Source organism: Nycticebus coucang, chromosome 10 (assembly GCF_027406575.1).
Source record: "Nycticebus coucang isolate mNycCou1 chromosome 10, mNycCou1.pri, whole genome shotgun sequence".
NCBI lineage: Eukaryota > Metazoa > Chordata > Mammalia > Primates > Lorisidae > Nycticebus > Nycticebus coucang.
Window position 1 is genome coordinate 50908735 of NC_069789.1, and position 26977 is coordinate 50935711.

The 26977-nt window shown below is 39.1% G+C and overlaps 1 protein-coding gene across 3 annotated transcripts in view; it reads left to right on the forward strand.

The window, feature by feature from the left end:
• Positions 1-26977, forward strand: part of KCNH1 (potassium voltage-gated channel subfamily H member 1) — a 505651-nt gene that overhangs the window by 10309 nt on the left and 468365 nt on the right. For all 3 annotated transcript variants that reach the window (XM_053607618.1, XM_053607619.1, XM_053607620.1), the window contains exons 2-3: positions 21205-21328; positions 26119-26225. In XM_053607618.1, coding sequence (XP_053463593.1) covers positions 21205-21328; positions 26119-26225 — 231 coding nt within the window. The remainder of the gene's footprint in view (positions 1-21204; positions 21329-26118; positions 26226-26977) is intronic.

The window sequence follows — 26977 nt, forward strand, 5'->3', positions numbered from 1 at the left end:
GAATATGCCTTGCTCTTGGACAGGCTAGTTTCAAACTCCTGGCCTCAAGTAATCCTCCTACCTTAGCCTCCCAAAGAGCTAGGATTACAGGCATGAGCCACCATACACAGCCTTTTAATATTTTTATATTGCTTACTCTGAGTCATTATTTTTGAGTTCTGTTGATGAATTTTTTTTGTGTGTGTTATTCACTCATGGTCTAAGGCAGTGGTTCTTAACCTTCCTAATGTTGCAATGTATTTTCATTGTTAAAAAGGGGTTGCAACCCACAGGTTGAGAACCGCTGGTCTAAGGTTTTGTTCAAAGTGCCAATACAGATATGCATTAAGAAATTATGACTGTAAGATTGAGAATAAAATACCTGATTGATTAATCTACTGAAATACTTTTTAATAATTGGCCATACAAACAATTGCTTTTTAGTAGTAATTCAACATTTCGGTGACCTCTTATTTATTAAGTAAAATGTCATTCAGTAATAAAAAATCTATACATTTTTAGGTATATTTTCGTTCCATTTCATACTTCTGGTGGAATGGATTCATCTGTTTTTATTGTTTTAAAATCCTTAATTTGATGCTGAATGAAGACAGAGGTCATGTTTTTGAAACCAGGCACTTAGGGATAACTACTCGGTAAATTAAGTGATTGAGTTTGCTTTTGAAATTGAAATCTTTCTCTCCATTGTAATTTATTGACTGAATAAAAATGTATTTCTGAAGGATATTAAAATTAGGGAAAGCAAATAACTACTATATTTCTTAGTAGTTCAGTTTGTTTTCTGTAAAGATTAGGCCCTTGACAATTTAGAAGTGTCATTTTCGTGGAATTTTATTGTTGAAAAATACAGTAGAGCCACAAAATGACTTTTGCTGATATTAAGATTTTAGACCTTTTGTTTAGGTGTATCCTACTGATTTAACTTCTTACTTCTCCTCATTCCATCCTCTCCATTTTCCCAACCATTACCAAGTCTTGATTTCTTTTGAAGTAATTTCTGATATGGATTTTTATTTAGGTTCAGGTGAAACAAACTGTTGTTTCCTGGTATTTGTCTAGTGCTTATATAGCTTTTGTTTTCATCATTTATCTCAACCATTATCTTTCTATTGTTTCATTGTTCTAAAAGAAAGGAAAGTTTATTTTTGCTTAAATTTGATTTTTGTAAGAACATTGCTATCCTTAGAAATCTGTAATGTTATAAAATATCGGGAAGAGGTGTTATCTCAATATTTCTAATATCTCAAGGTATTAGAAGGTGATTCTGAAATATTTACTGTAGCTCTCCAAATAACTGGTGTTGGCAGGGAACAATAAACTTGGGTGAACTGCTTGCTGAAGGTAGCTTTTATCTGTGTAATTGCCCAAACTGAGTCACTTTTCTAAGTCATTGCTTTAGTTTCTCCTTTGTTATTTGTGGTAATTATGATGAAAAGCAATTTTTAAATAATTTCTTTTTAAATATCTCTGTGTTATGCTTTATGGGCAAATGGTAGGTTTAGGATGATTTTGACACTTCTGACTCCTGCAGTAGAGTTTGGCTGGTGCCTCATCAGCTGAAGAAACTTTACACAGTAGGGGGAGGGGAGACTTACATTTTTAGAGACTGTTTGTTTTATTCTATGAACCAGAGGAAAACTGTGTGTGGGCTGAGGAAGGATGAATTTAGGAAACCTTATATTTAATTACATGCATTCCTGCAGCTATAGACCTCAGTGGGTAAAAAGGCATCAGAGGGAGGCAGTAGAATCTGGCCAATTTGCATCAAAGACCTAGAGACAGAGGAAGCTTTCAGATGAGAGCCAATGAATAAATCATGGCAAGGGCAGCCAGGTTGAACCTATACATTTTACTGAAAAATTTAGGAGCGACTTGATCAGTTCAGAAAATATTAATTTGGAGCTTCAAATTAATATCTGAAGTCTAGGAGCTTCAAAATGGATCATCAAGGCTTGGCGCCTGTGGGTCAAGTGGCTAAGGCTCTAGCCACATACACCTGAGCTGGGGGGTTCGAATCCAGCCCAAGCCCGCCAAACAACAATGACGGCTGCATCCCCCCAAAATAATAATAAAAATAAAATAAAATAGCTGGGTGTTGTGACAGGTGCCTGTAGTCCCAGCTACTTGGGAGGCAGAGGCAGGAGAATCGCTTGGGCCCAGGAGTTGGAGATTGCTAGGAGCTGTGATGCCACGGCACTCTACCCAGGGCAACAGCTTGAGGCTCTGTCTCAAAAGAAAAAAAAAAAAAAAGAGGACCATCAAGTGATTGGACATTATACATTCTACTTGCAAAAATTATTATCTATATCTATACCATCAATATCTATATCTCTATATATGAAGAGCATATTTCTTTCCAAAGACTCACAAAGCATTTTCAGTATATATAAATGGACCCACCAATAGTGATTTATTTCTGCTGTACAGTTCTTTGACAATGTGGTACTTTTACATTAATATAGCATATCACATCATTTCCCACATCCAAACAATTCCAGGAGCAAAACCCTGATACAGTATGTACCACCTGAAATGTATTAAGTTAAATATAGAGGATGTTTCTGCTATTTTTGAAGTGACCCAAGCTATACAGAGTCCAGCATTATTTCAAGGTAATGACTAGTTGTTTACTCTGCATAGGGGATGGTGGCTTGCTGGTTGCAGATCTGGTTTGTTTTTTGGTACACATCAGTTACTTTAGAGGGTCAGATTTTATTGCTGTGAGAAATATGGAAATTTTGGCTCGGTGCCTGTAGACAGTGGTTACGATGCCAGCCACATGCACCAAGACTGCCAGGTTTCAACCCCGCCTGGGCCAGCAGAACAACAATGACAACTGCAACCAAAAAATAGGTGGGTGTTGTGGTGGGAGCCTGTAGTCTCAGCTACTTGGGAGGCTGAGGGAAGAGAATCGCTTAAGCCCAAGAGTTTGAGGTTTCTGTCGGCAGTCTACCTAAGGCGACATAGTGAGACTCTGTCTCCAAAAAAAGAAAAAAAAAATGGAGATTTAGTTCATTCCATCCCTCAACCCCCATCCCAGAGGTTTGCCCATAAGTCATTAGGGACAATATTGTGACGAGAACCCAACTTATTTTTTCCTTTTTTTTTTAGAGACAGAGTCTCACTTCGTTGCCCTCGGTAGAGTGCTATGGCATCACAGCTCACAGCAACCTCCAGCTCTTGGGCTTAGGTGATTCTCTTGCCTCAGCCTCCCAAGTAGCTGGGACTACAGGCGCCTGCCACAACGTCCAGCTATTTTTTTGTTGCAGTTTGGCCAGGGCTGCGTTTTAACCCGCCACCCTCGGTATATGGGGCTAGTGCCCTACTCACTGAGCCACAGGCAGTACCCAGAACCCAACTTCTTGGCATCCCCTTTTGTGTTCTTTGAAACGGTGCTCTGGGAACCCTTTGGATTGCTGGGGAAGGGGAAGAGTGGATTAATAGTGTGTCTTTTACTCCTCATTCTTGCATTGATTTTCATTGTTGACCAGATTGCTTGGTTCTTCATGTAATCTCAGGACCTCTTTATCACTAGGTAGCCTCTGCTTTGTAAAGTCTCTATATGGCCTCTCCAGTAGCATGGATGGACTTCTCACACAGCAGTCTGGGACTCCCAAGAATGCAAAAGTAGATGCTGTTAGAGCTTAAGGCCCCAATATTGTACATTGTTGTTCTTGATGGGTAGTTTCTGATCCCTCATCCTTCTTCCATTCTCCCTCTTTCTGAGTCTCCAAAGTCCTTTATATTACTCTGTGTGACCATGTGTACCCATTGTTCAAGGCTTACGTTTGGGATTAGAACAGTATCAATTCTCCAGCAGTCTGTTCACTGGAGCAAATCACAGACCCACAGATTCAGGGGAAGAGGACTGCACAAGAATGTGAGGAAACAGGGTTTACTGAGGGCTACAAATGTAATCTCAACTGTTTATAGTGATGCTTTGACTGTACTACCCTGTTTCCCCAAAAATAAGACATCCTCCGAAAATAAGACCTACTTACAGGAAAGATAAGATGTCCCCTGACAATAAGACCTAGCGCATCTTTGGGAGCACACCTTAAAATAAGACACTGTCTTATTTTCGGGGAAACAGGGTAGCTATCATAGAGTAGGAGATTTGAGACCTTTAAGAGACTGGTCTTTTCTAAAAAATATATTTTTAAAATTTCAATAGATTTCGGGGGTACAAATGTTTTTTTGTTATGTGGATGAATTGTATAGTGGCTTAATCAGGGTGTTTAGTGTACCCATTACCTGAATAGTGTATGTTGTACTCAATAGGAAGTTTTTGATCCATCATCCTCTCCCTTCCTGAGTCTCCAAAGTCCTTTATATTACTCTGTGTGACTATGTGTACCCACTGTTCAGCTCCCACTTATAAATACATGTGGTGTTTGTTTTTTGTTTCTAAGGTACTTCATTCACTTAGGATGATACCTTCCAGTTCCACCCAAGTTGCTGTGAAAGACATTATTTCATTCTTTTTTATGGCTGAGTAGTATTCCATGGTATGTATATGCCACATTTCCTTGCTTTTCTTTTCTTTTTTTTTTTTTTTTGAGAAAGAGTCTCACTTCATTGCTCCTGGAAGAGTGCTGTGGCATCACAGCTCACAGCAACCTGCAACTCTTGGGCTTAAGTGATTCTCTTGCCTCAGCCTCCCACGTAGTTGGGACTATAGGCACTTGCCAAAACGCCTGGCTATTTTTTTGGTTGTAGTTGTCATTGTTGTTTGGCAGGCCTGGACTTGATTTGAACCCGCCAGCTCCAGTGTATGTGGCTGGCACCCTCACAGCTGAGCTACAGGCATCGAGTCTATACCACATTTTCTTAATCCACTCATCACTTGATGGGCACTCAGATTGGTTCCATATCTTTGCATTTGTAAGTATTACTGTGATAAACATATGAGTACGTGTGTGTTTTTGATATAATGACTTCTTTTCCTTTGGGTAGATACCCAGATTTGGCATTGTGGGATTGAATGGTAGGTCTACTTTGAGTTCTTTGAGGAACTCCATACCATTTTTTTATAGAGGTTGTACTAATTCATATTCCCACCAATAGTGAATAAGTGTTCCCTTTTCACTGCATCCATGCCAACATCTATTTTTTTCTTTGACTTAAAAGATTGCCATTCTGACAGGAGTAAGATGGTATTTCATTGTGGTTTTAATTTATATTTCCCTGATGATTAGTGATGTTGAGAATATTTTCATGTGTCTCTTGGCCATTGGTATTTGCTCTTTTGAAAAATGCCTGTTCATGTCTTTTGCTCACTTTTTAATGGGGTTATTTGCTTTTTTTTTTGCTGATTTATTTGTAGATTCTGGATATCAGTCCTTTGTCAGATGTACAGTTTGTGAATGTTTCTCTCAATTGGTAGGTTGTCTGTTTACTCTGTTGACTGTTTTGCTGTGCAGAAACATTTTAGTTTAATGAAGTTACATTTATTTATTTATTTTTTTTGTTGTATTTGCTTTTGGGGTCTTAGTCATAAGTTCTTTGTCCAGGCCAATGTCCAGAAAAGGTTTTCCTAAGTTTTCTTCTAGAATTTTTATGGTGTTAGGTCTTACATTTAAGTCTTTAATCCTTCTTGAATTAGTTTTTAATGTATGGTGAGAGATAGGGATTCATTTTCATTCTTCTGCATGTGGCTCTCCAGTTTTACCAGGACCATTTGTTGAATAGGGTGTCCTTTCCCCAGTGTATGTTTTTGTCTGCTTTGTCAAAGATCAGTTGGTTGTAGGTGTTTGGTTTTATTTCTGGGTTCTCTATTCTGTTCCATTGATCTATGTGTCAGCTTTTATACCAGTACTATGCTATTTTGGTTACTATAGGCTTGTAGTATAATTTGAAATTGGGTAATGTGATGCCTCCAAATTTGTTCTTTTTGCTCAGGATAGCTTTGTTTAACAGATTTTCCCTACAAGCTTCTGCTCAACTGAACAGCAAAGGGAGACTGGTTAGCAGGGGACTCTAAACTTCTCATTTAGTGGTATCTTTTGGGTCCGGTTCTAATTCTACCCATTCGTCGCATTTCTCCAAGATAGTGTGTGGTATGGAAGTAAGCAGAACTTGCATGACTTCTGATGCCTTTTTTTTCTTTGGGTATTTGGCGCTGGTCCCTGGCCTGCTGATTACTGGGTGCCCAGCTGGTCTATGGGGCTCAAGTCTGCAGCTGGTGAACTTATATTCCACTCTTTGGATGAAAAAGAACTTGATGCCCCTCCCCAACTCAATGCACATGCTTTTTCTCACTCTGTTTCTCTCTGTGTCTCTGATTTGATCTGATGTAGGCTCTCACTGGCTCCACAGCTCACCTCTGATATTTTCCTGGTACCCACCCACGCCCCCATAGTTTATCCTAGCCTTGAGAAGTTTGATATGCAGCCGTTGGCTAGAAGGTCAGCTCACTCTACTTTCCAAGTCCTTGGATAAAGAGGGAATTCCTAGATGATCTATCACAGAGTGTCAAGGGAATCTTGCTCCCTGGGAGCTATGATGTCTTGCTTGGGTTAGCAATGAGAGGAAACTATTCTGGAGTTTTAAATTCTATGATGAGAATCTTCTGAGTGGATGATAGGCTAATGATGCTATTCTGACGGCACTTCCTATTTTTATGCTTCCTTACTAAAGTTAAGGAATACGTTAGTAGGCTTAGTTTTTCCCAGATGGAGCTATAATATATACCACAGAGAGGAATATATGCAGAATTATGAATACCTTTAAAAGATGATCAGAATACTTTTTATTTTTTATTTTTTATTTTTTTGTGTTTTTTTTCGCCGGGGCTGGGTTTGAACCTGCCACCTCTGGCATATGGGACCGGCACCCTACTCCTTGAGCCACAGGTGCCGCCCCAGAATACTTTTTTTTTATTCTTGAGGATTCATTGATGGTACAAGAAACCAGGTTACACTGATTGCATTTGTTAGGTAAAGTCCTCTTACAATTGTGTCTTGCCCCCAAAAGGTGGGGCACACACCAAGGCCCCACCCCCGTCCCTCCGTCCCTCCTTCCCTCTCTCTGCTCTTCCTTTCCCCACCCCTCCCTTTTTCCTTTTCTCTCTGCTCTCCCCTTTCCCCACCCCTACCGTGTCCTTAATTGTCCTTATATCAAAATTGAGTACATAGGATTCATGCTTCTCCATTCTTGTGATGCTTCACTAAGAATAATGTGTTCCACTTCTATCCAGGTTAATACAAAGGATGTAAAGTCTCCATTTTTTAAAATGGCTGAATAGTATTCCATGGTGTACATATACCACAGCTTGTTATCCAATCCTGGGTTGGTGGACATTTAGGCGATTGTGTCTACATTTTGGCGATTGTAAATTGAGCTGCAATAAACAGTCTAGTGCAAGTATCCTTATGATAAAATGATTTTTTTCTTCTGGGTAAATGCCCAGTAATGGGATTGCAGGATCAAATGGGAGGTCTAGCTTGAGTTCTTTGATGGTACTCCATACTTCCTTCCAAAAAGGTTGTATTAGTTTGCAGTCCCATCAGCAGTGTAGAAGTGTTCCCTTTTCTCCACATCCACGCCAGCATCTGCAGTTTTGAGATTTTGTGATGTGGGCCATTCTCACTGGGGTTAGATGGTATCTCAGGGTTGTTTTGATTTGCATTTCTCTAATAATTAGGGATGATGAGCATTTTTTCATATGTTTATTAGCCATTCATCTGTCTTCTTTAGAGAGGATTCTATTCATGTGTCTCGCCCATTGATATATGGGATTGTTGGCTTTTTTCATGTGGATTAATTTGAGTTCTCTATGGATCCTAGTTATCAAGCTCTTGTCTGATTCAAAATATGCAAATATCCTTTCCCATTGTGTAGGTTGTCTATTTGCTTTGGTTGTTGTCTCCTTAGCTATACAGAAGCTTTTCAGTTTAATTAAGTCCCATTTATTTATTTTTGTTGTTGCAATTGCCATGGCAGTCTTCTTCATGAAGTCTTTCCCCAGGCCAATATCTTCCAGTGATTTTCCTAAGCTTTCTTTGAGGATTTATATTGTTTCATGTCTTAAATTTAAGTCCTTTATCCATCTTGAATCAATTTTTGTGAGTGGAGAAAAGTGTGGGTCCAGTTTCAGTCTTTTACATGTGGATATCCAGTTCTCCCAACACCATTTATTGAATAGGTGTTGGGAGAATACTTTTATTAGAAGTTGCAGTGATATCTGGAGCTTGCAATTTATCTTGCTCTCATTTTTTAGTAAATGAAAAAAATCAATAACTGAATCATTTATGATTACATTAATTAAAATTAAGTGTATACTTGTTTTTATCAAAGTAATATAAATTTATGGTTACAAAATGAAAAATAACTATTTTATTCCTTGTCCCTCCTCCCATCCTACTCACCAGAGGTTATGTCTTCTAATTTTGCCTCTTTCTCCTTATAGTTTCTGCTGTTTTTACCATGTTCTAACATGCATTAAGGCTCTTTCTGGATTTATTGATTTCAGGTATTATCTGTTGACTTCTGTTAATTTAATTGAGGTTTTAGCTTACTTAATCTTACTCTCTACCTTCTCCTTCTAATATAGTTATATTATTCCCTTGTATCTTTGCAAATTTAAGGAATATATACATATATATATATTTTTAATTAAACCCCCTTCCCTCCTTTTATTTTCAGAGACAGAGTCTTGCGCTGTCACCTAGGCTGGAGTGCAGTGGTATCATGATATAGCTCACTGAAGCCTTGAAATCCGGGGCTGAATCAATCCTCCTGCCTCAGCCTCCTGAGTAGCTGGGACTATAGGCACATAACACCATGCCTGGATACTTTTTAAAATTTATTTTATTTTATTTTATTTTTTATATCTTTCTTTTTGTATCACATCTGGACATCATCACTTTTTTTTTTTTTTTTTTGACACTGACTCTCGCTCTATTGCTCAAGCTAGAGTGCAGTGGCATCATTATAGCTCCCTGCAACCTCAAAGTTACTCCCAGGCGCAGGAAATCTTCCTGCGTTAGCCTAGTGAGCAGCTGGGATTACAAGTGTGTGCCACCATGCCTGGCTAATTTGCCTTTTTTTTTTGTAGAGATGGGTTCTTCATATGTTTCTCAGGCTGATCCTGAATTGTTGGCCTCAAGTGATCCTCTCCCCTCAGCCGCCCACTAGGAATATAGGCATGAGCCACCATGTCTGGCCAATCTCTTATTCTCTTCATCATTTTTCTCTTCTCTCTCTTTAAACTCTTGTCCTCTCTATTTTTAGTTTGGGAAATGATGAGATTATATTTGGATACTTATAATTAAATATACCATGTTTCACTATATATTGGTTTTAAAAATTGGAAATTAATGACGTGTTTACCCAAATTACAATGTGATTTGGTTTCTCTTCTTGCATGGTTTTCTTTGATTTTTTTCAATTATAATTCTCTTTCCTGCCTCCCAAATTATTTACCTTTATTGACTTCATATGTCCAGATGCAAAAGGATATCAGGTCCTGACCTCCTTTACCCCTAGATCCCTCTCTTTTGAAACTTCTATTCTCTGAACCATTTAGCACTGAATAATTTCTATTAGCTTACTTCCCTGCTTTCTGCATCTAGAGTCCCTTTTTTCCTGGTTCCCTTGTTGCCTTTTTTGTTTTACTCCCTCATTTTGCTGGTACACATCCTCAAGTAAGAAAGAATATGTGGGAAAGACATTCCTCAAATCTCTGCATATCTTTATTATATTCTCATATTTGATTCTTTTAATTTAAAAAATAAATGTCTTCTGGTCTTTTCTCATGTTGTTCTTTCTGCTGTTCTCACAGTGCGTGTTATTCCTCTTCAAATGATTGAATATGTCTTATTTTTTCTCTTATGTTTCTTGTCTCTTTCTGTACCACTTTCTGTTAGACTTTATCTTCTACCATTTATATGAATTTTTAAATGCTATCATTATTATGATGATGATTATTTTTGAGACAGAGTCTTACTATGTCACCCTTGGTAGAGTGCCATGGCGTCACAGCTCACAGCAACCTCAAACTCTTGGGCTTAAGCAATTCTCTTGCCTCAGCCTACAGAGTAACTGCGACTATAGGTGCCCACCCCAACAACTGGCTATTTTTTTTTTTTTTTTTGTAGTTGTCATTGCTGTTTAGCTGGCCCGGGCTGGGCTTGAACCTGCCAGCCTGGGTGTAAGTAGCTGGTGCCCTACCCACTGAGCTATGGGAGCCGCCCAATTGCTATTATTATTATTATTATTTTTTAAAAAGATGTAATTTATTTAAGTTCTGTTAAATGTAAGAAAAATTTAATTAAATGCCTTTCTTTTTATTTATTTATTTTTTTTATTAAAACATAGCTGTTTACATTAATGTGATCATGGGGCACCATACACTAGTTTCATAGACCGTTTGACACATTTTCATCACACTGGTTAACATAGCCTTCCTGGAATTTTCTTCGTTGTTGTGCTAAGATATTTACATTCTACATTTACTAAGTTTCACATATACCCTTGTAAGATGCACCGCAGGTGTAATCCCACCAATCTCCCTCCCTCTGCCCACCTCCCCCCTCTCTCTGCTCCCTTTCCCCCTTCCCCCTATTCTTAGGGTAACTGGGTTATAGCTTTCATGTGAAAGTCATAAATTACTTTCATAGTAGGGCCAATTGCTATTATTTTTAATACACAAGACTTCTTTTTTTCTTATGGGGTTCCCTCAACCTAACCCATAGTATCCTGCTTTTGTTGTATGGATATAATACCTCTGAATCTCTCTGAAGATTTTTTTTTTTTTTTTTTTTTATTGTTGGGGATTCATTGAGGGTACAATAAGCCAGGTTACACTGATTGCAATTGTTAGGTAAAGTCCTTTTTGCAATCATGTCTTGCCCCCATAAAGTGTGACACACACCAAGGCCCCACCCCCCTCCCTCCGTCCCTCTTTCTGCCCCCCCCATAACCTTAATTGTCATTAATTGTCCTCATATCAAAATTGAGTACATAGGATTCATGCTTCTCCATTCTTGTGATGCTTTACTGAGAATAATGTCTTCCACTTCCATCCAGGTTAATACGAAGGATGTAAAGTCTCCATTTTTTTTAATGGCTGAATAGTATTCCATGGTATACATATACCACAGCTTGTTAATCCATTCCTGGGTTGGTGGGCATTTAGGCTGTTTCCACATTTTGGCGATTGTAAATTGAGCTGCAATAAACAGTCTAGTACAAGTGTCCTTATGATAAAAGGATTTTTTTCCTTCTGGAGAGATGCCCAGTAATGGGATTGCAGGATCAAATGGGAGGTCTAGCTTGAGTGCTTTGAGGTTTCTCCATACTTCCTTCCAGAAAGGTTGTACTAGTTTGCAGTCCCACCAGCAGTGTAAAAGTATTCCCTTCTCTCCACATCCACACCAGCATCTGCAGTTTTGAGATTTTGTGATGTGGGCCATTCTCACCGGGGTTAGATGATATCTCAGGGTTGTTTTGATTTGCATTTCTCTAATATATAGAGATGATGAACATTTTTTCATGTGTTTGTTAGCCATTCGTCTGTCATCTTTAGAGAAGGTTGTATTCATGTCTCTTGCCCATTGATATATGGGATTGTTGGCTTTTTTCATGTGGATTAATTTGAGTTCTCTATAGATCCTAGTTATCAAGCTTTTGTCTGATTGAAAATATGCAAAAATCCTTTCCCATTGTGTAGGTTGTCTCTTTGCTTTGGTTATTATCTCCTTAGCTGTAGAGAAGCTTTTCAGTTTAGTGAAGTCCCATTTGTTTATTTTTGTTGTTGTTGCAATTGCCATGGCGGTCTTCTTCGTGAAGTTTTTCCCCAGGCCAATATCTTCCAGTGTTTTTCCTATGCTTTCTTTGAGGGTTTTTATTGTTTCATGCCTTAAATTTAAGTCCTTTATCCATCTTGAATCAATTTTTATGAGTGGGGAAAGGTGTGGGTCCAGTTTCAGTCTTTTACATGTAGACATCCAGTTCTCCCAACACCATTTATTGAGTAGGGAGTCTTTCCCCCAAGGTATGTTCTTGTTTGGTTTATCGAAGATTAGGTGGTTGTAAGATGTTAGTTTCATTTCTTGGTTTTCAATTCGATTCCAAGTGTCTATGTCTCTGTTTTGGTGCCAGTACCATGCTGTCTTGACCACTATGGCTTTGTAGCACAGACTAAAATCTGGTATGGTGATGCCCCCAGCTTTATTTTTATTACTAAGAACTGCCTTAGGTATATGGGTTTTTTTCCGGTTCCATACAAAACGCAGAATAATTTTCTCCAAATCTTGAAAGTACGATGTTGGTATTTTGATAGGAATGGCATTGAATAGGTAGATTGCTTTGGGAAGTATAGACATTTTAAAAATGTTGATTCTTCCCATCCATGAGCATGGTATGTTCTTCCATTTGTTAATATACTCTGATATTTCCTTTCTGAGGATTTCATAATTTTCTTTATAGAGGTCCTTCACCTCCTTCGTTAGGTATATTCCTAGGTATTTCATTTTCTTTGAAACTATGGTGAAGGTACTTGTGTCCTTAATTAGCTTCTCCTCTTGACTGTTATTGGTGTATACAAAGGCTACTGACTTGTGGACATTGATTGTATATCCTGAAACATTACTGTATTTTTTGATGACTTCTAGGAGTCTTGTGGTTGAGTCTTTGGGGTTCTCTAAGTATAAGATCATGTCGTCAGCAAAGAGGGAGAGTTTGACCTCCTCGGCTCCCATTTGGATTCCCTTTATTTCCTTGTCTTGCCTAATTGTATTGGCTAGAACTTCCAGCACTATGTTGAATAGTAAAGGTGACAGAGGACAACCTTGTCTGGTTCCAGTTCTAAGAGGAAAAGCTTTCAGTTTTACTCCATTCAGTAAGATATTGGCTGTGGGTTTGTCATAGATAGCTTCAATCAGTTTTAGAAATGTGCCACCTATGCCTATACTCTTCAGTGTTCTAATTAAAAAATGATGCTGGATTTTATCGAATGCTTTTTCTGCATCTATTGAGAGGATCATGTGATCTTTATTTTTGCCTCTGTTAATATGGTGGATAACGTTTATGGACTTGCGTATGTTAAACCAGCCTTGCATCCCTGGGATGAAGCCTACTTGATCATGATGAATGACTTTTTTGATTATAAGCTGTAATCTATTGGCTAGGATTTTGTTGAGAATTTTTGCATCTATATTCATGAGTGAGATTGGTCTGAAATTCTCCTTCTTGTTTGGGTCTTTTCCTGGTTTTGGTATCAGGTTGATGTTTTCTTCATAGAATGTGTTGGGGAAGATTTCTTCTTCAATTTTGTGGAATAATTTCTGCAGTACAGGAATAAGGTCTTCCTTGAAGGTTTGATAGAATTCTGGAGTGAAGCCATCTGGACCAGGGCATTTTTTGGTTGGAAGACTTTTTATTGTTTCTTTGATCTCGGTGCTTGAAATTGGTCTGTTCAGGAGCTCTGTTTCTTCCTGGCTGAGTCTAGAGAGAGGGCGTGATTCGAAATATTGATCCATTTCTTTCACATTGTCAAATGTCTGGGCATAGAGTTTCTGGTAGTATTCAGAGATGATCTCTTGTATCTCTGTGGGATCAGTTGTTATTTCCCCTTTATCATTTCTGATTGAGGTTACTAGAGATTTGACTTTTGTATTCCTCGTTAGTCTGGCCAATGGTTTATCTATTTTATTAATTTTTTCAGAAAACCAACAGCTTGTTTCATTAATTTTCTGAATGATTCTTTTGTTTTCAATTTCATTGATCTCTGATTTGATTTTGGATATTTCTTTTCTTCTACTGAGTTTAGGCTTAGATTCTTCTTCCTTTTCTAATTCCATAAGATCTCTTGTGAGATTGTTGACGTGCTCTCTTTCTGTTTTTCGAATGTAGGCATCTAAAGTGATGAATTTTCCTCTGAAAACTGCTTTTGCAGTATCCCACAGGTTTTGGTAGGTTGTGTCTTCATTGTTGTTATGCTCAAGGAAGTTAATGATTTCCTGTTTTATTTCTTCCTGCACCCATCTGTTATTCAACAGAAGATTGTTTAATTTCCATGCCTTTGTGTGGGGTCGAGCGTTTTTGTTAGAGTTGAGTTCAACCTTTAGTGCCTTATGGTCTGAGAGGTACAAGGTAAAATTTCAATTCTTTTGATTCTATTGATATTTGTTTTGTGTCCCAGGATATGATCAATTTTGGAGAATGTTCCATGGGGTGATGAGAAGTATGTATATTCTTTATCTTTGGGATGGAGTGTTCTATATGCGTCTATCAAGTGTAGTTGTTCTAGGGTCTCATTAAAGTCTCTTATATCTTTGTTTAATTTCTTTTTCTTTTTTTACTGTTGGGGATTCATTGAGGGTACAATAAGCCAGGTTACACTGATTGCAATTGTTAGGTAAAGTCCCTCTTGCAATCATGTCTTGCCCCCATAAAGTGATGTGTCCAGCTCTGTAAGAGGAGTGTTAAAGTCCCCTCTTATTATGGTATTATCAGATATCATATTGCTCAGTCTGAGTAAGGTCTGTTTCAAGAATCTGGGAGCATTTAAATTGGGTGTATAAATATTTAGAATTGAAATGTCTTCTTGTTGTATTTTTTCCTTGACCAAGATAAAGTGACCATCTTTGTCTTTTTTGACTTTAGTTGCTTTAAATCCACATGTATCTGAAAATAAGATTGCAACTCCTCTTTTCTTCTGAATTCCATTTGCCTGAAAAATTGTCTTCCAACCCTTGACTCGGAGCTTTAATTTGTCTTTTGAAGCCAGGTATGTTTCTTGCAGACAGCAAATGGATGGCTTGTGTTTTTTAATCCAGTCAGCCAATCTATGTCTTTTCAGTGGGGAATTCAAGCCATTAACATTTATTGAGATAATTGATAAGTATGGTAGTATTCTATTCATCTTATTTTGTGAGAGTCCATTGCTTAGTTTTATCTTTTGCATCAGTGTGGAGGTTAGGTTCTGTCCTTTAATTTCTGAGTTCTTCCTTTGCTGCTGATCCATTGTGGTGGTCAGTGTGCAGAACAGGTTGAAGTATTTCCTGTAGAGCTGGTCTTGTTGTGGCGAATTTCCTCAATGTTTGTATATCCGTAAATGATTTGATTTCTCCGTCAATTTTGAAGCTTAGCTTAGCGGGGTACAGAATTCTGGGCTGGAAATTGTTCTGTTTAAGTAGATTAAAGGTAGATGACCATTGTCTTCTTGCTTGGAAAGTTTCAATAGAGAAGTCTGCGGTCACTCTGATGGATTTGCCCCTGTAGGTCAACTGGCGCTTACTCCTGGCAGCTTGCAGAATCTTTTCTTTTGTCTTGACTTTGCACAGGTTCATCACCATGTGTCTTGGAGAAGCTCGATTAGAGTTGAGGCGACCTGGGGTCTGATATGCCTCTGAAAGCAGTGTGTCAGAATCTTTGGTGATATTTGGGAAATTTTCTTTTATAATATTCTCTAGTATGGCTTCCATTCCTCTGGGGCATTCTTCTTCCCCTTCTGGGATTCCTATAACTCGTATGTTGGAGTGCTTCATAAAGTCCCATAATTCTGACAGTGAACGTTCTGCTTTCTTTCTCTTCTTTTCTGCCTCTTTTACTATCTGAGTTATCTCAAGAACTTTGTCTTCTACCTCTGAAATTCTTTCTTCTGCATGGTCTAACCTGTTGCTGATACTTTCCATTGCATCTTTAAGTTCCCTAATTGACTGTTTCAGTTCCTTCAGCTCTGCTATATCCTTTTTATATTCTTCATATCATTTATCTCTTATTTGATTTTGTTTTTGAATTTCCTTTTGGTTATTTTCCACTTTATTAGCAGTTTCCTTCATTGTTTCCATCATTTCTTTCATAGTTTTCAACATGTGTATTCTAAATTCCCTTTCTGTCATTCCTAACATTTCTTTATAGGTGGAATCATCTGCAGTAGCTACCTCATGGTCTCTTGGTGGGGTTGTTCTGGACTGGTTCTTCATGTTGCCTGGAGTTTTCTGCTGATTCTTCCTCATGAGTGATTTCTTTTATCTGTTTCCTTGCCCTAATTTTCCTTTCACTTCCTCTTGCTCTTTAAGTTCTAGTGCCTGTGGACTAAGGGTTACAGGACCAGAAGGGTGAGAAGTTTGAAGAGCAAAAAAGGGATGAAAGAAAGGAGGACCGAGTGATAAGAAAAAAAAAGAAAAATAGAGAAAGGAGAGGGCGTGGGTAAAAGGAATATTGACAAAAAGAAGAGAGGCACATAAAGAGGGAGACAGAGCAATATAGGTGTACAGTAGGGTACTTTCATACAACCTTAAAAACCCCCCACCTTCTGGGGGTGCCCAGTTGGGTGGCTCCCTTGAGGTCAGCAGCTCTTTGCTAACCTGATCAGACACAGTACCCCACCTCCATCAAGTATAGAGGAAAGACAAAAATGCTATAAATCAAACCAAAACAAGCAAACAGAACACTTTACGGGATAATATTGGGTGAAAAACCAAATAATAGCAGTAGAAACACTAGCAAAAATGAAGTTCTAGTTATTGAAAAAGGTAGCAATGGGAAATTATAATTAAACTAGAAAAATTGAGAAAGAAAAAGGATCTTTATGGAAAAGGTTGAAATTAAAAAACAAAACAACATCAACAACATCAAAATAAACAAAAAAACCAACCAAACCAAAAAAAAAAAAAACAAAAACAAAAACACAACCAAAAACAAAGCAGTATGTATATGTTATTGAATATTGTCTGGGCAACACGTGGTGTTCTGGGCTTTGAGATGTTAATGACAGTTGTGATACGACTGGAGGCTGCTGATTTCTCAAACCCCAGCAGGTAGACACCCTAAATCTCTCTTCAGCCCACTTAAAAGGCACTTTGAACTTGTAAACTTGCTGAGCAGAAGCTTTCCCAGGAAAGTGCTTGTTGCTGGAATCACTACTGAAGTGGCTATCACTTACCCAGTGTGCCAAAACCGGTCTCACTCTGCCCCTGAGGGTTAGGGCTGCAAGGGTTCCGACCCCACCCTTAGGCTACTTGGTCACTGGGTTACCAGCTCCCACCCGTTTCTAGCTCTGCGACCCTGAGGGCGGAGCTTGCTGGGGCAGATCGCTCACAATGTCTCCCTGTGACCCATAGCCAAACACTATTAGCTCCGTCTGGCTCAGTGGCTCAGACTGGGGCCCTAGACAACGGCCAAAGTTCTCTGCACTCCCGCTCAACCTCTCCCCAAGGCAGTTCAACTGAGTGTCAAGTCCAAAGACACCAAAACAGTTCACAGGTAAGGCCTTTCTGGTTTGCAGTCTCAGTGCTGCTGAACTTACAGTTGTGGGCGGGTTTAGACAGATTGAACACATGCGACCACTTGCCGTTTTTCCACTGTTTTAGTCCTCCGTTTGGGGTCCAGAAGTCTCTCTCTGACTCCCTGTATCCTCAGAGGGGTGATGATAGGCAGATCCCACCAGCCAGAGATGCCTGGAGTCCTATCTCCCCAGACTCATGGTGCCCAGATGTAAGGAAGCTGTTACTTGGCTGCCATCTTGCTCCTCCTCTCCTCTCTGAAGATATTAATTAGGGATTTTTAAGAAAATTCTTTTTTGTTTCCTATATGTATATATATTTTTTGAGACAGAGCCTTAAGCTGTCTCTCTGGGTAGAGTGCTGTGACATCACAGCTCACAGGAACCTCCAACTTTTGGGCTTAAGCGATTCTCTTGCCTCAGCCTCCCAAGTAGCTGGAACTACAGGCGCTTGACATAGCTCCCCCAAAAAGCTATTTTTTTTTTTGTTTTTTGGTTGTAGTTGTCATTTTTGTTTGGCAGGCCAGGACTGGATTTGAACCTGCCAGCTCTGGTGTATGTGGCTGGTGCCTTAGCCACTTGAGCTACAGGCGGCAACCCTTGTTTCCTATATTACGCCTGCTTCTTTTTAGTTATTTTTTCAGTGCACCCTTTTTACCATATTCTCATTTTTATGGATTTTGATTTTTTTAATTCATTTATTTTTATTTTACTGAAAGTAAACACATGTGATAATCCATTATCTATAACTAATCATTTTTCCCTCTTATCACATATATAATCTTAGTAGAATACTAACCATGAAAAATTACATTCAGTTTCTCCATCCTGTATTTTGTGGGAAATGAATTACTATTTTAGAAGGCAACAAAAGAGATGGTTAAACCTACCAGATTTTGTATACGCTAAGGGGTATTTTAGTGAATTTTATACTTCTTTTAGGCTAAGCTGTTCACTTTAGGAAATGTTTACTTTATTCATAGCAAGGAGATCAACATGAAGGGTTATTCTGCCTCAAGAATAAAAAGTCAAAGCTCTTTGGCTTTATTCATTCGAGATCCTTCCCAGTTGGCTCTTCAGTCTCTCCTCCTGCCACATTTCCTGGCTTCCCGTTGCCTATCTGCCCCAACCTGCGGTGTGTTCCGTGCTGCCATCCCTCTGCTCATGGTGGATGCTGTGCCTGGAATGTTCCCTCCCTACTCCCACTCTCTTCACTTCACCAAAGACAGAGATTATATTGTCATTTCTGTATTTATTGATTTTGTATTATTTTGTATTATTTGTATTATAGATGCATCTTAGGCATTCAAAATGTTTAAATAAACCCTATTCATCTTTTTACACTGGAGCAAGTTCAAATGTTATACCCCTGAGTCACAGCCTTTTACCTCCCTCAAGCATTGTCAACCATTTTCGTAGCTGTTTCTTTGGTTAGATGTGTATATGTCCACTTGTCCTTGAGTGCAGGGACCATGTGTTATCATCCTGGATACACCTGGGTCTTGCATTGTGCTTGGTACCTAGTAGGCACTCAAGAAGTATTTACATGTATATGGGAGAGGATAGAGGGAAAGACTAGTTGTAGATTTTCATTAAAAGCTTATTTATAAAAACATCTAAAAAGTAGGTTTATAGATTCTCATCATAGAAGTTGTCTCTCTTATGTTCCTTTAAATAGATCTAAGCACTCTAAAGAATAAATTACCGTATTAAGTGATCCCTCCTCCCTCTTCCTCCTCTACTCCTCTACAAGGTCTTGGCTCACCCCAGCCTTTGGCTCCTCTCAGTCCTTTCCTTCTTTGGAGTTTTCTATCTTTAATGCTATTTCATAAAGTAGAATAATTTCCCCAAACCTGACCAAACAAACAAGAAAAATCATCTACAAAGGGTAGAGAAACCTACCTGACTCAGGAATAGTTACCTTCTTACTTGGATAGGAGGGGATGGTTACTCATATTGCAAATGAATTGTTAAGTGCTGTCCTAGAACACAATTAACCTCCCAACTAATTTCATTTTACATAGTGAGTGTGTGTGTGTGTGTGTGTGTATATATATACTGTTTATATATATATACTGTATATATATACTGTTTATATATACTATATATATACACACTGTTTATGTATATATACACATACACACATGTTTATATATATAAAATATATAAAAAATATATACACACATATATGTGTATATATATACACACAGTATGTTTATATCTATTAAAAAAACCTCTAATTTACAACAAAAGAAGTGAGTATGTTCTTTCTTTGTTGTGGGGGGCTGGGGGCAGGAGGTGGAAGGATATTCTCTGGGGAGAAAAGAACAAAACTAAAATAATGATTACATTTAAGTTCTGAATGTTATTTGCTTAATTTAAGTTCTTAAAAAGAAAAGAGGGACAGTTGATTTTCTGGGCACGGAAAGTAATGGAGACTTTTGATTTTCAAAAATGTGATGGCTTGGTACCTGTGGTTCAAGCGGCTAAGGCACCAGCCACATACACCTGAGCTGGGGGGTTCAAATCCAGCCTGGGCCTGCCAAACAACGACAGCTGCAACCAAAAAATAGCCGGGCGTCGAGGTGGGTGCCTGTAGTCCCAGCTACTTGGGAGGTGGAGGTAGCAGAATCGCTTGAGCCCAGGAGTTGGAGGTTGCTGTGAGCTGTGATGCCACAGCACTCTACCCAGGGCAAAAGCTTGAGGCTCTGTCTCAAAAAAAAAAAAAAAAATATGGGAAGTGGTCAGGTGCGATGGCTATTGCCTTTAATTTGGGAGGCTGAGGCAAAAGAATTTCTTGAAGCCAGGAGTTCAAGACCAGCCTGGGCAGCACAGCAAATCTGGGTGTAGTGGTGTGCACCTGTAGTCCTAGCTGCTCTGGGGGCTGATGTGGGAGGATTGCTAAAGCCCAGGAACTGGAGGTTACAGCCAGCTATGATCGTGCCATTGAACTCCAGCCTGGGTGACAGAGTGAGACCCCATCTCTATTACTTTTTTTTTTGGTTGTAGTTGCCATTGTTTGGCAGGCCCAGGTTGGGTTTGAACTTGCCAGCTCTGGTGTATGTGGCTGGCATCCTAGCTGCTAAGCTATAGGCACCGAGCCCGCATCTCTGTTAAACCCCTCCCCCCCCAAAAAAAAATCTAGGAAGGAATGAGAACAATCTAAGGCAGTCAAACATATCTGGTTACCTAAACCCTGCATCCTATGTGAGTGCCAGGCTACTGCTCTGTGAAAGAACCCAAAATACAGCTCTATGGCTGCAACATCTCAAAATTAGTGAGAAATTTCTGTTGTGTGAACATCTTGATTAGCCTCTACAAAGCACTAGTATTAGAAGGGTCTAGTCATTATTCCTTACCAAGGGGAGGGTTCCATGAGGCAGTGCTCAATCCTCTCTTCTTTGCCTTTCTGAGAGGCCCTTCTCCTACCATGGGCAAATGCTAGTCAGGGTCAAGAAGGCAACTGTAGCTTCTGGCCAAAAGATTGACAAAGCTAAGATAATGGACAGAGCCCTGAAGAAATTACTTTTGGTTCCTCTTTTGCTCTGTATTATCAATATACTTTCACCAGGAGGAAAAATTAGGACTTGCATATGTCTCATGAGATTCTACTTATTTGGATGTCTAACCTGTGGCCCAAGGCCCTCATGTGGATTATGTGAGGACATTTTTGCTTTTCTGTAGTGACGGATATCACAAAAAGCATGGACCTTTCTTTTGCTCATTAGCTTTTATTAGTGCTTGTGTATTTAATGTGTGGCTCAAGACAACTTTTCTTCTTCTAATGAGGAAGAATATTCTCCTTGGAAATATTTTTCTAGAACACTGTTCTTTTGCATCCCTTATAGGGCCATATTCCTATTCAGGAATATTTTGGAGGGAAACAGAAATACCTAGATGGGTTGATATTATTTATGTCCTAATTGAATAATGTTTTGCCTCATGTGCTTTTTTCTTTTTCTTTTTAACAGATACTAATTTTGTTTTGGGGAATGCCCAGATAGTGGACTGGCCTATCGTGTACAGCAATGATGGATTTTGTAAGCTGTCTGGCTATCACAGGGCAGAAGTGATGCAAAAAAGCAGTACCTGCAGGTATTTATGTTGGGGTTATTCTGGTAAACTATCATGGTATCTTTTAGAAAAAAAAATGGCTTATTCTGGGAATTGCCATTACTTCGTTTAGTGAACATTCAGAAATATTTACTGCAATATCATCTCTAGTTTGTGCGCTGTACTAGGTAAATTAAAGCAGATGTAATACATGGTTCCCACATTGTCAAACTTGTAGTCAGTATGATGGGAGAAAATTCAGAAAATCTTGGGAAAACCATTTTATCTATAAAATGTGAACTCAGGTTGGGCATGGTAGTTCAAGCCTGTAATCCTTAGCACTCTGGGCGGCCCAAGCGGGTGGGTGCTTGAGCTCACGAGTTTGAGACCAGTCTGAGCAAAAGCAAAACCCTGTCTCTGCTAAAAATAGAAAAACTGAGGCAAGAGGATCGCTTGAGCCTGAGTTGGAGGTTGCTGTGAGCTATGATGCCATGGCACACAGCTACCCAGGGTGACAGCTTGAGACTCTGTTCAAAAAAAAAACAAAACCAAAAGTGAACTCAAAGTTTTTGATCAAATTCAGTGTGTAGAGGATTAAATAAATGAAAGGAAAATGAAATAAATTTTAGATGATTAATTTTTAAAAATTCATAAGAATTTTAGAAAAGTAACTACAGTGTTGGAGACAAAAGCTTTGCTCATGGAGCTTTTCCTCAGCCAGAGTTCTTAGAAAAAGAGAAGAGAACCAATATTTTGTTGCCTTCTAATTCATGGTGTTACATTTTTCTCTCTGATCTCTTAGCAAATTATGCACAGCTGGTGTATTTGACAAGGTTACTAACCAAGCAGGGCCCTTGGGCCATGGCATTAGAAACTCTTTTTCAAAGCATCTTCAAGGCGTTGAGCTGGGCCTGTGGTCTGGATCCTGCCAGCCATTCTCCTGCTGTGCCCTGGCAAGGTCTTGGCCCACTACAGCCTTTGACTCTTTTCAGTCTTTGCCTTCTTCAGTGGTGTTTGCATGACGTGGAGTCATTTTTCTAAACCTACAAAATGCAGAAATAAACCCACCGAGGAAGAGTGGAGAAGCCTGTCTGACTAGGCTTAGTCTTCTGATTTTAGAAGCTGTATTTTCTTTCTTTTTTTTGGTTTTTTGGCCAGGGCTGGGTTTGAACCCGCCACCTCTGGCATATGGGACCGGCGTCCTACTCCTTGAGCCACAGGCGCCGCCCTAGAAGCTGTATTTTCATGTATTAAACCAGCCAAATAGCTTTAGTTTGGTGAAAAGTATTAAATGCTTTAAAAATATTTTCATTTTCTTAAATTTTAGACATTTGGGACTGAGGCATGGAAAATTTACTATTTCTTTCCCCTACTGCTCTAAGATTTAGAAATTTTAACTTTTATTTTTTTTAATTTATTTTATTTTATTTTTTAGGTTTTTGGCTGGGGCTGGGTTTGAACCTACCACCTCTGGTATATGGGGCTGGGGCCCTACTCCTTTGAGCCACAGGCGCTGCCCTAGAAATTAACTTTTAATGCAATAGAATTCTCTTATATTCTTGTGTGTAGTTATCCTTGTATTTATATATCTGTAATGTACATCTATATCTGTATTACACATATATGATCAGAACAAATTGAGGCTTGGCACCTGTAGCTCCTTGGCTAGGGTTCTGGCCACATACACCAGATCTGGTGGTTTGAACCCAGTCCAGGGCCTGCCAAACAACAATGACAACTACAACTGAAAAATAGCTGGGCATTGTGGTGGGCGCCTGTAGTCCCAGCTAATTGGGAGGCTGAGGCAAGAGAATCGCTTAAGTCCAAGAGAGTTAGAGGTTGCTGTGAGCCCCGGTACTCTACCCAGGGCGACATAGTGAGACTGTCTAAAAAAAGAAAAAAAGAAAAAAACCAATCATAACAAATTGAGAGCTTCAGTTTTTATTGTGACTTGAACAACCTTTCATTATCTTTCTTTTTTCTTATGGGCTATAACCAGACAAGGAAATCAGATAAAATACCTTCCTAATTTAGCTAACTTTTCTTTTATGTGCAATTCTAAATATCTTATTACCTGAAGATGTCCCTTCTCCATAAATAAATATATACCTTTGTGCTAGCTACATTCCTGATAGCTTGGGAGTTGCTTTTATTTATGTCATATATTACATTTGCAATCTAAGGTCTAGGTAAAGGAAACTTACCCGTAAACTACATCGTGAAAAAGTATGTAAGACTAATGAAAGCTGGTGTAATTATGGTATTTCATTTATTTGAAGACCCAACTTTATAGGGATTTGTTTTATTTTGTGAAGGAAATTGCTAGCATATATATCAACACTTCTTTTAAATGGAGGTCACTTATCTAGAAAATTAACTCAGAGAGAAAGAGGAAAAATCTTCTTGGTTTTAGGTAGGGCTAAATTAGTCTTGATCTATTTTCTTTTTAAATATAATTCAAAAAATTCAGGTTTCTATTTTCCTGGCTTATAAGGTAAAGAGTACAACCCAAAGCAGAGTACTACGTGGATATACACAGAACAGACCATCACATCCGTTAGAGGGCCGTGAAGAGATATAAAATAATAAAAGTGACATAAAATTCATAAAGTCAGGCTCGGTGCCTGTGGCTTAAGTGGCTAAGGCGCCAGCCACGTACACCTGAGCTGGTGGGTTTGAATCCAGCCCGGGGCCCACCAAACAACAATGATGGCTGCAACCAAAAAAAAATAGCCGAGCATTGTGGCGGGCGCCTGTAGTCCCAGCTACTTGGGAGGCAGAGGCAGGAGAATTGCTTGAGCCCAGGAGTTGGAGGTTACTGTGAGCTATGATGCTACAGCACTCTACCCAAGGCGACAGCGTGAGGCTCTGTCTCAAAAATAAACAAAAAACAAAACAAAAAAAATTCATAAAGTCAATAGCTAGGGTTCTTCTGTTATGGGGTGTTGGAACTCAGAAGCCTGGAGTAAGCCCAAGGTTGTTCCAGTAGCAAGCTAAGCATAGTGCTTGATTTGCTGGTTCAGTTTTAGATCAGGAATTGCACTGATAACCTCTGAGGTTCTTTGTACCTCTGAAATTCTAGGATTCTACAATTAAGTCATCAAGAAAAAGTTAGTCTATTTAGTATTCACAGTTTTAAAATATACAATGTATATTGTTTAGGACCCTAAGACTAGAGGAGTGATCGCTGCTGTCCTTAGTTATAGTTGCCCTAAGGCCTGAGGTGGGCAGGGGAAATATCTGCTGGGCTCATGAGCAGCCTTTTTCAGAGAACTAGATTTTCCAGCCCCATTGAGAGACGGTTTTTTTCATCCTGCATTTTTTTTTAATATTCCCTGCCATAGTTCAATCTATGTAATTGGGGAAGTGTCCTTTTTTTCAGAGGGATAGATGTTGGTCTTCAGATGACCTTCATAAAATGGACAGTCCTGCCAGTTTTCCTGCCTCTGCTGAGAACCAGCACAGTAGGGAGAGCTACCCCAAGGTTTTCTTTAACTTTTTTTACGTGCTTGCTTTATCTTGTCTACTTTTCTGCAAATGTGAGCAGCAGGAAGGTGTCTTAGCAAAGAATGTGTAGAATTTTATTTTCTCAAATTTTAAATGCAAAGCTGTTTTTTCTTTTTGGGGGATAGAAGGCAGGAAAAAAACTGCACAGATAGTGGCTGAATGTTCTCTTCCTTTCCTTAGCTATGTCTAAATGTTTACAGCATCAGCTTGCACCCCCCCTTTTTTTTGTTTGGTTGGTAAATTTTTGTGATTTCCCCCCTCTTTTTTTTTTTATATTTTGTTGAGAGTTAGAAGAGGAAAAATGGTCCAAATTTACTTGGCCATCTTCACCAGGAAGTTACCCAGAGTTGTATTTCTAAAACGAAATCTGATTATGTTTCGCCATTGCTTAAAACTCTCCCAAATGCCCCACAGCTTTCTGGATAAAGCTTATTTCCCATGGCTTACAATGCCATGGTCTCCTCCATGACTTGGTCTCTGTTAATTCTCTGTGTTACATATGGCAAAAATTCCTCTCGTTGTCTACATTCCAGTCATACTGAACTGAACTCCATTCAGGTTCTGGAATTAACCTGACTCTCCTCTCTGTGCTTTTGCACATGCTCGTCTTTTGCTTGGCATGTTTTTCTCCTTCCTTTTCTCAGCCAATTCCCCCTTATTTTTCTTTCTTTCTTTTTTTTTTGAGACAGAGCCTCAAGCTGTTGCCCTGGGTAGAGTGCTGTGGCATCACAGCTCACAGCAACCTCCAATTCCTGGGCTCAAGCGATTCTCCTGCCTCCGCCTCCCAAGTAGCTGGGACTACAGGCGCCCGCCACAATGCCCGGCTATTTTTTTTTTGGTTGTAGCAGTCATTGTTGTTTGGCAGACCCGGGCTGGATTCGAACCCGCCAGCTCAGGTGTATCTGACTGGCGCCTTAGCCACTTGAGCCACAGGTGCCAAGCCTCCCCCTTATTTTTCAGACCTCATTTGATCTTACTTCGGGGAAGCCTCCGACCAACCAGAGAAGGCTTATTCCCTGTGTTCTGTAATTCCATACAAAAGCTACCTTGGTAGCATTGATCATACTGTTTTCTAATCTGTTTTCTGATCTACTGTTTCTAAGGCACATCTCTCATTAGACTTTCAGTTTTGGGGTGGCAAAGAGGGAATCTTATTCACAGTCAAATCAGTGAATCTTTTTTGATTCGACAAATTTTTCACTGTGTGTGTGTGTTCCACAGTGCATAGCACAGTGGTGAGTATAGAACAGAACAGATATGTAACATATTCTTGTAGAAAAAGAAATAGTTGTTAATTTAACATAAGCTCTGTGGTTGATTTGCAGTTTTATGTATGGGGAACTGACTGATAAAGACACGATTGAAAAGGTGCGGCAAACATTTGAGAACTACGAGATGAATTCCTTTGAAATTTTGATGTACAAGAAGAACAGTGAGTATTTAGCCATTCTGAACCATACTTTTATGTGTTTCAAATAGTAAAATATCTTCTTTTCTTCTGTTTTCTTTTCTTGTTTTTCCTCTCCCACTAGCTAAATGTTGTTACTTGAAGCCATTGTGTATGTTGAGATAAACCTTATTGATTGGTTATACTATTCTTCACAGGAATGTTTAATGAGCTTCTTATAATGAATGTTGAGACTTCATCTCTTTTGCTGCTGAGGTAGTGTTTTTCCTATTGGCTTGCTTACTGGTGAATTGCTGGCTTAGGGCATTTATAGACTTCAAGTCTTTTTAAAGCCGGAGGGAATAGGCAGGACAGAGTTCACCTTCGTATCCATCTCCCACAGCACCTAGCACAGCAAGTAATATCAGTAGGCACCAATTAAGAGTTTCTGAATAAAATTTTATTTTCCTGGTCACCCCAGGAGATAGTATTAACCATAGTGCATCATTAATTTGTATTTGTTTTGGCTACAATTGCTTCCACAAAGCATGTTAATGAGGTTTTCAGGTCAACAGCTATACACAAAGATAATATAAAACTTGCTTTTTCCTTAGAAGGTTTCCCATCAAATGCAGATTAGCAGAAGTATGGAAAGTGGAGCTTATGGCCCTGCTGCGGAGGTGTTAATAGTGCTTTGTTTCTCTTTTAAAAACATTATTTTGTTTGTAAAGAATTCTATTTTTTATATGTAGAATTGACTGGCAGGTAATGGGTTCAATAGAACATTTCCAGAGTGG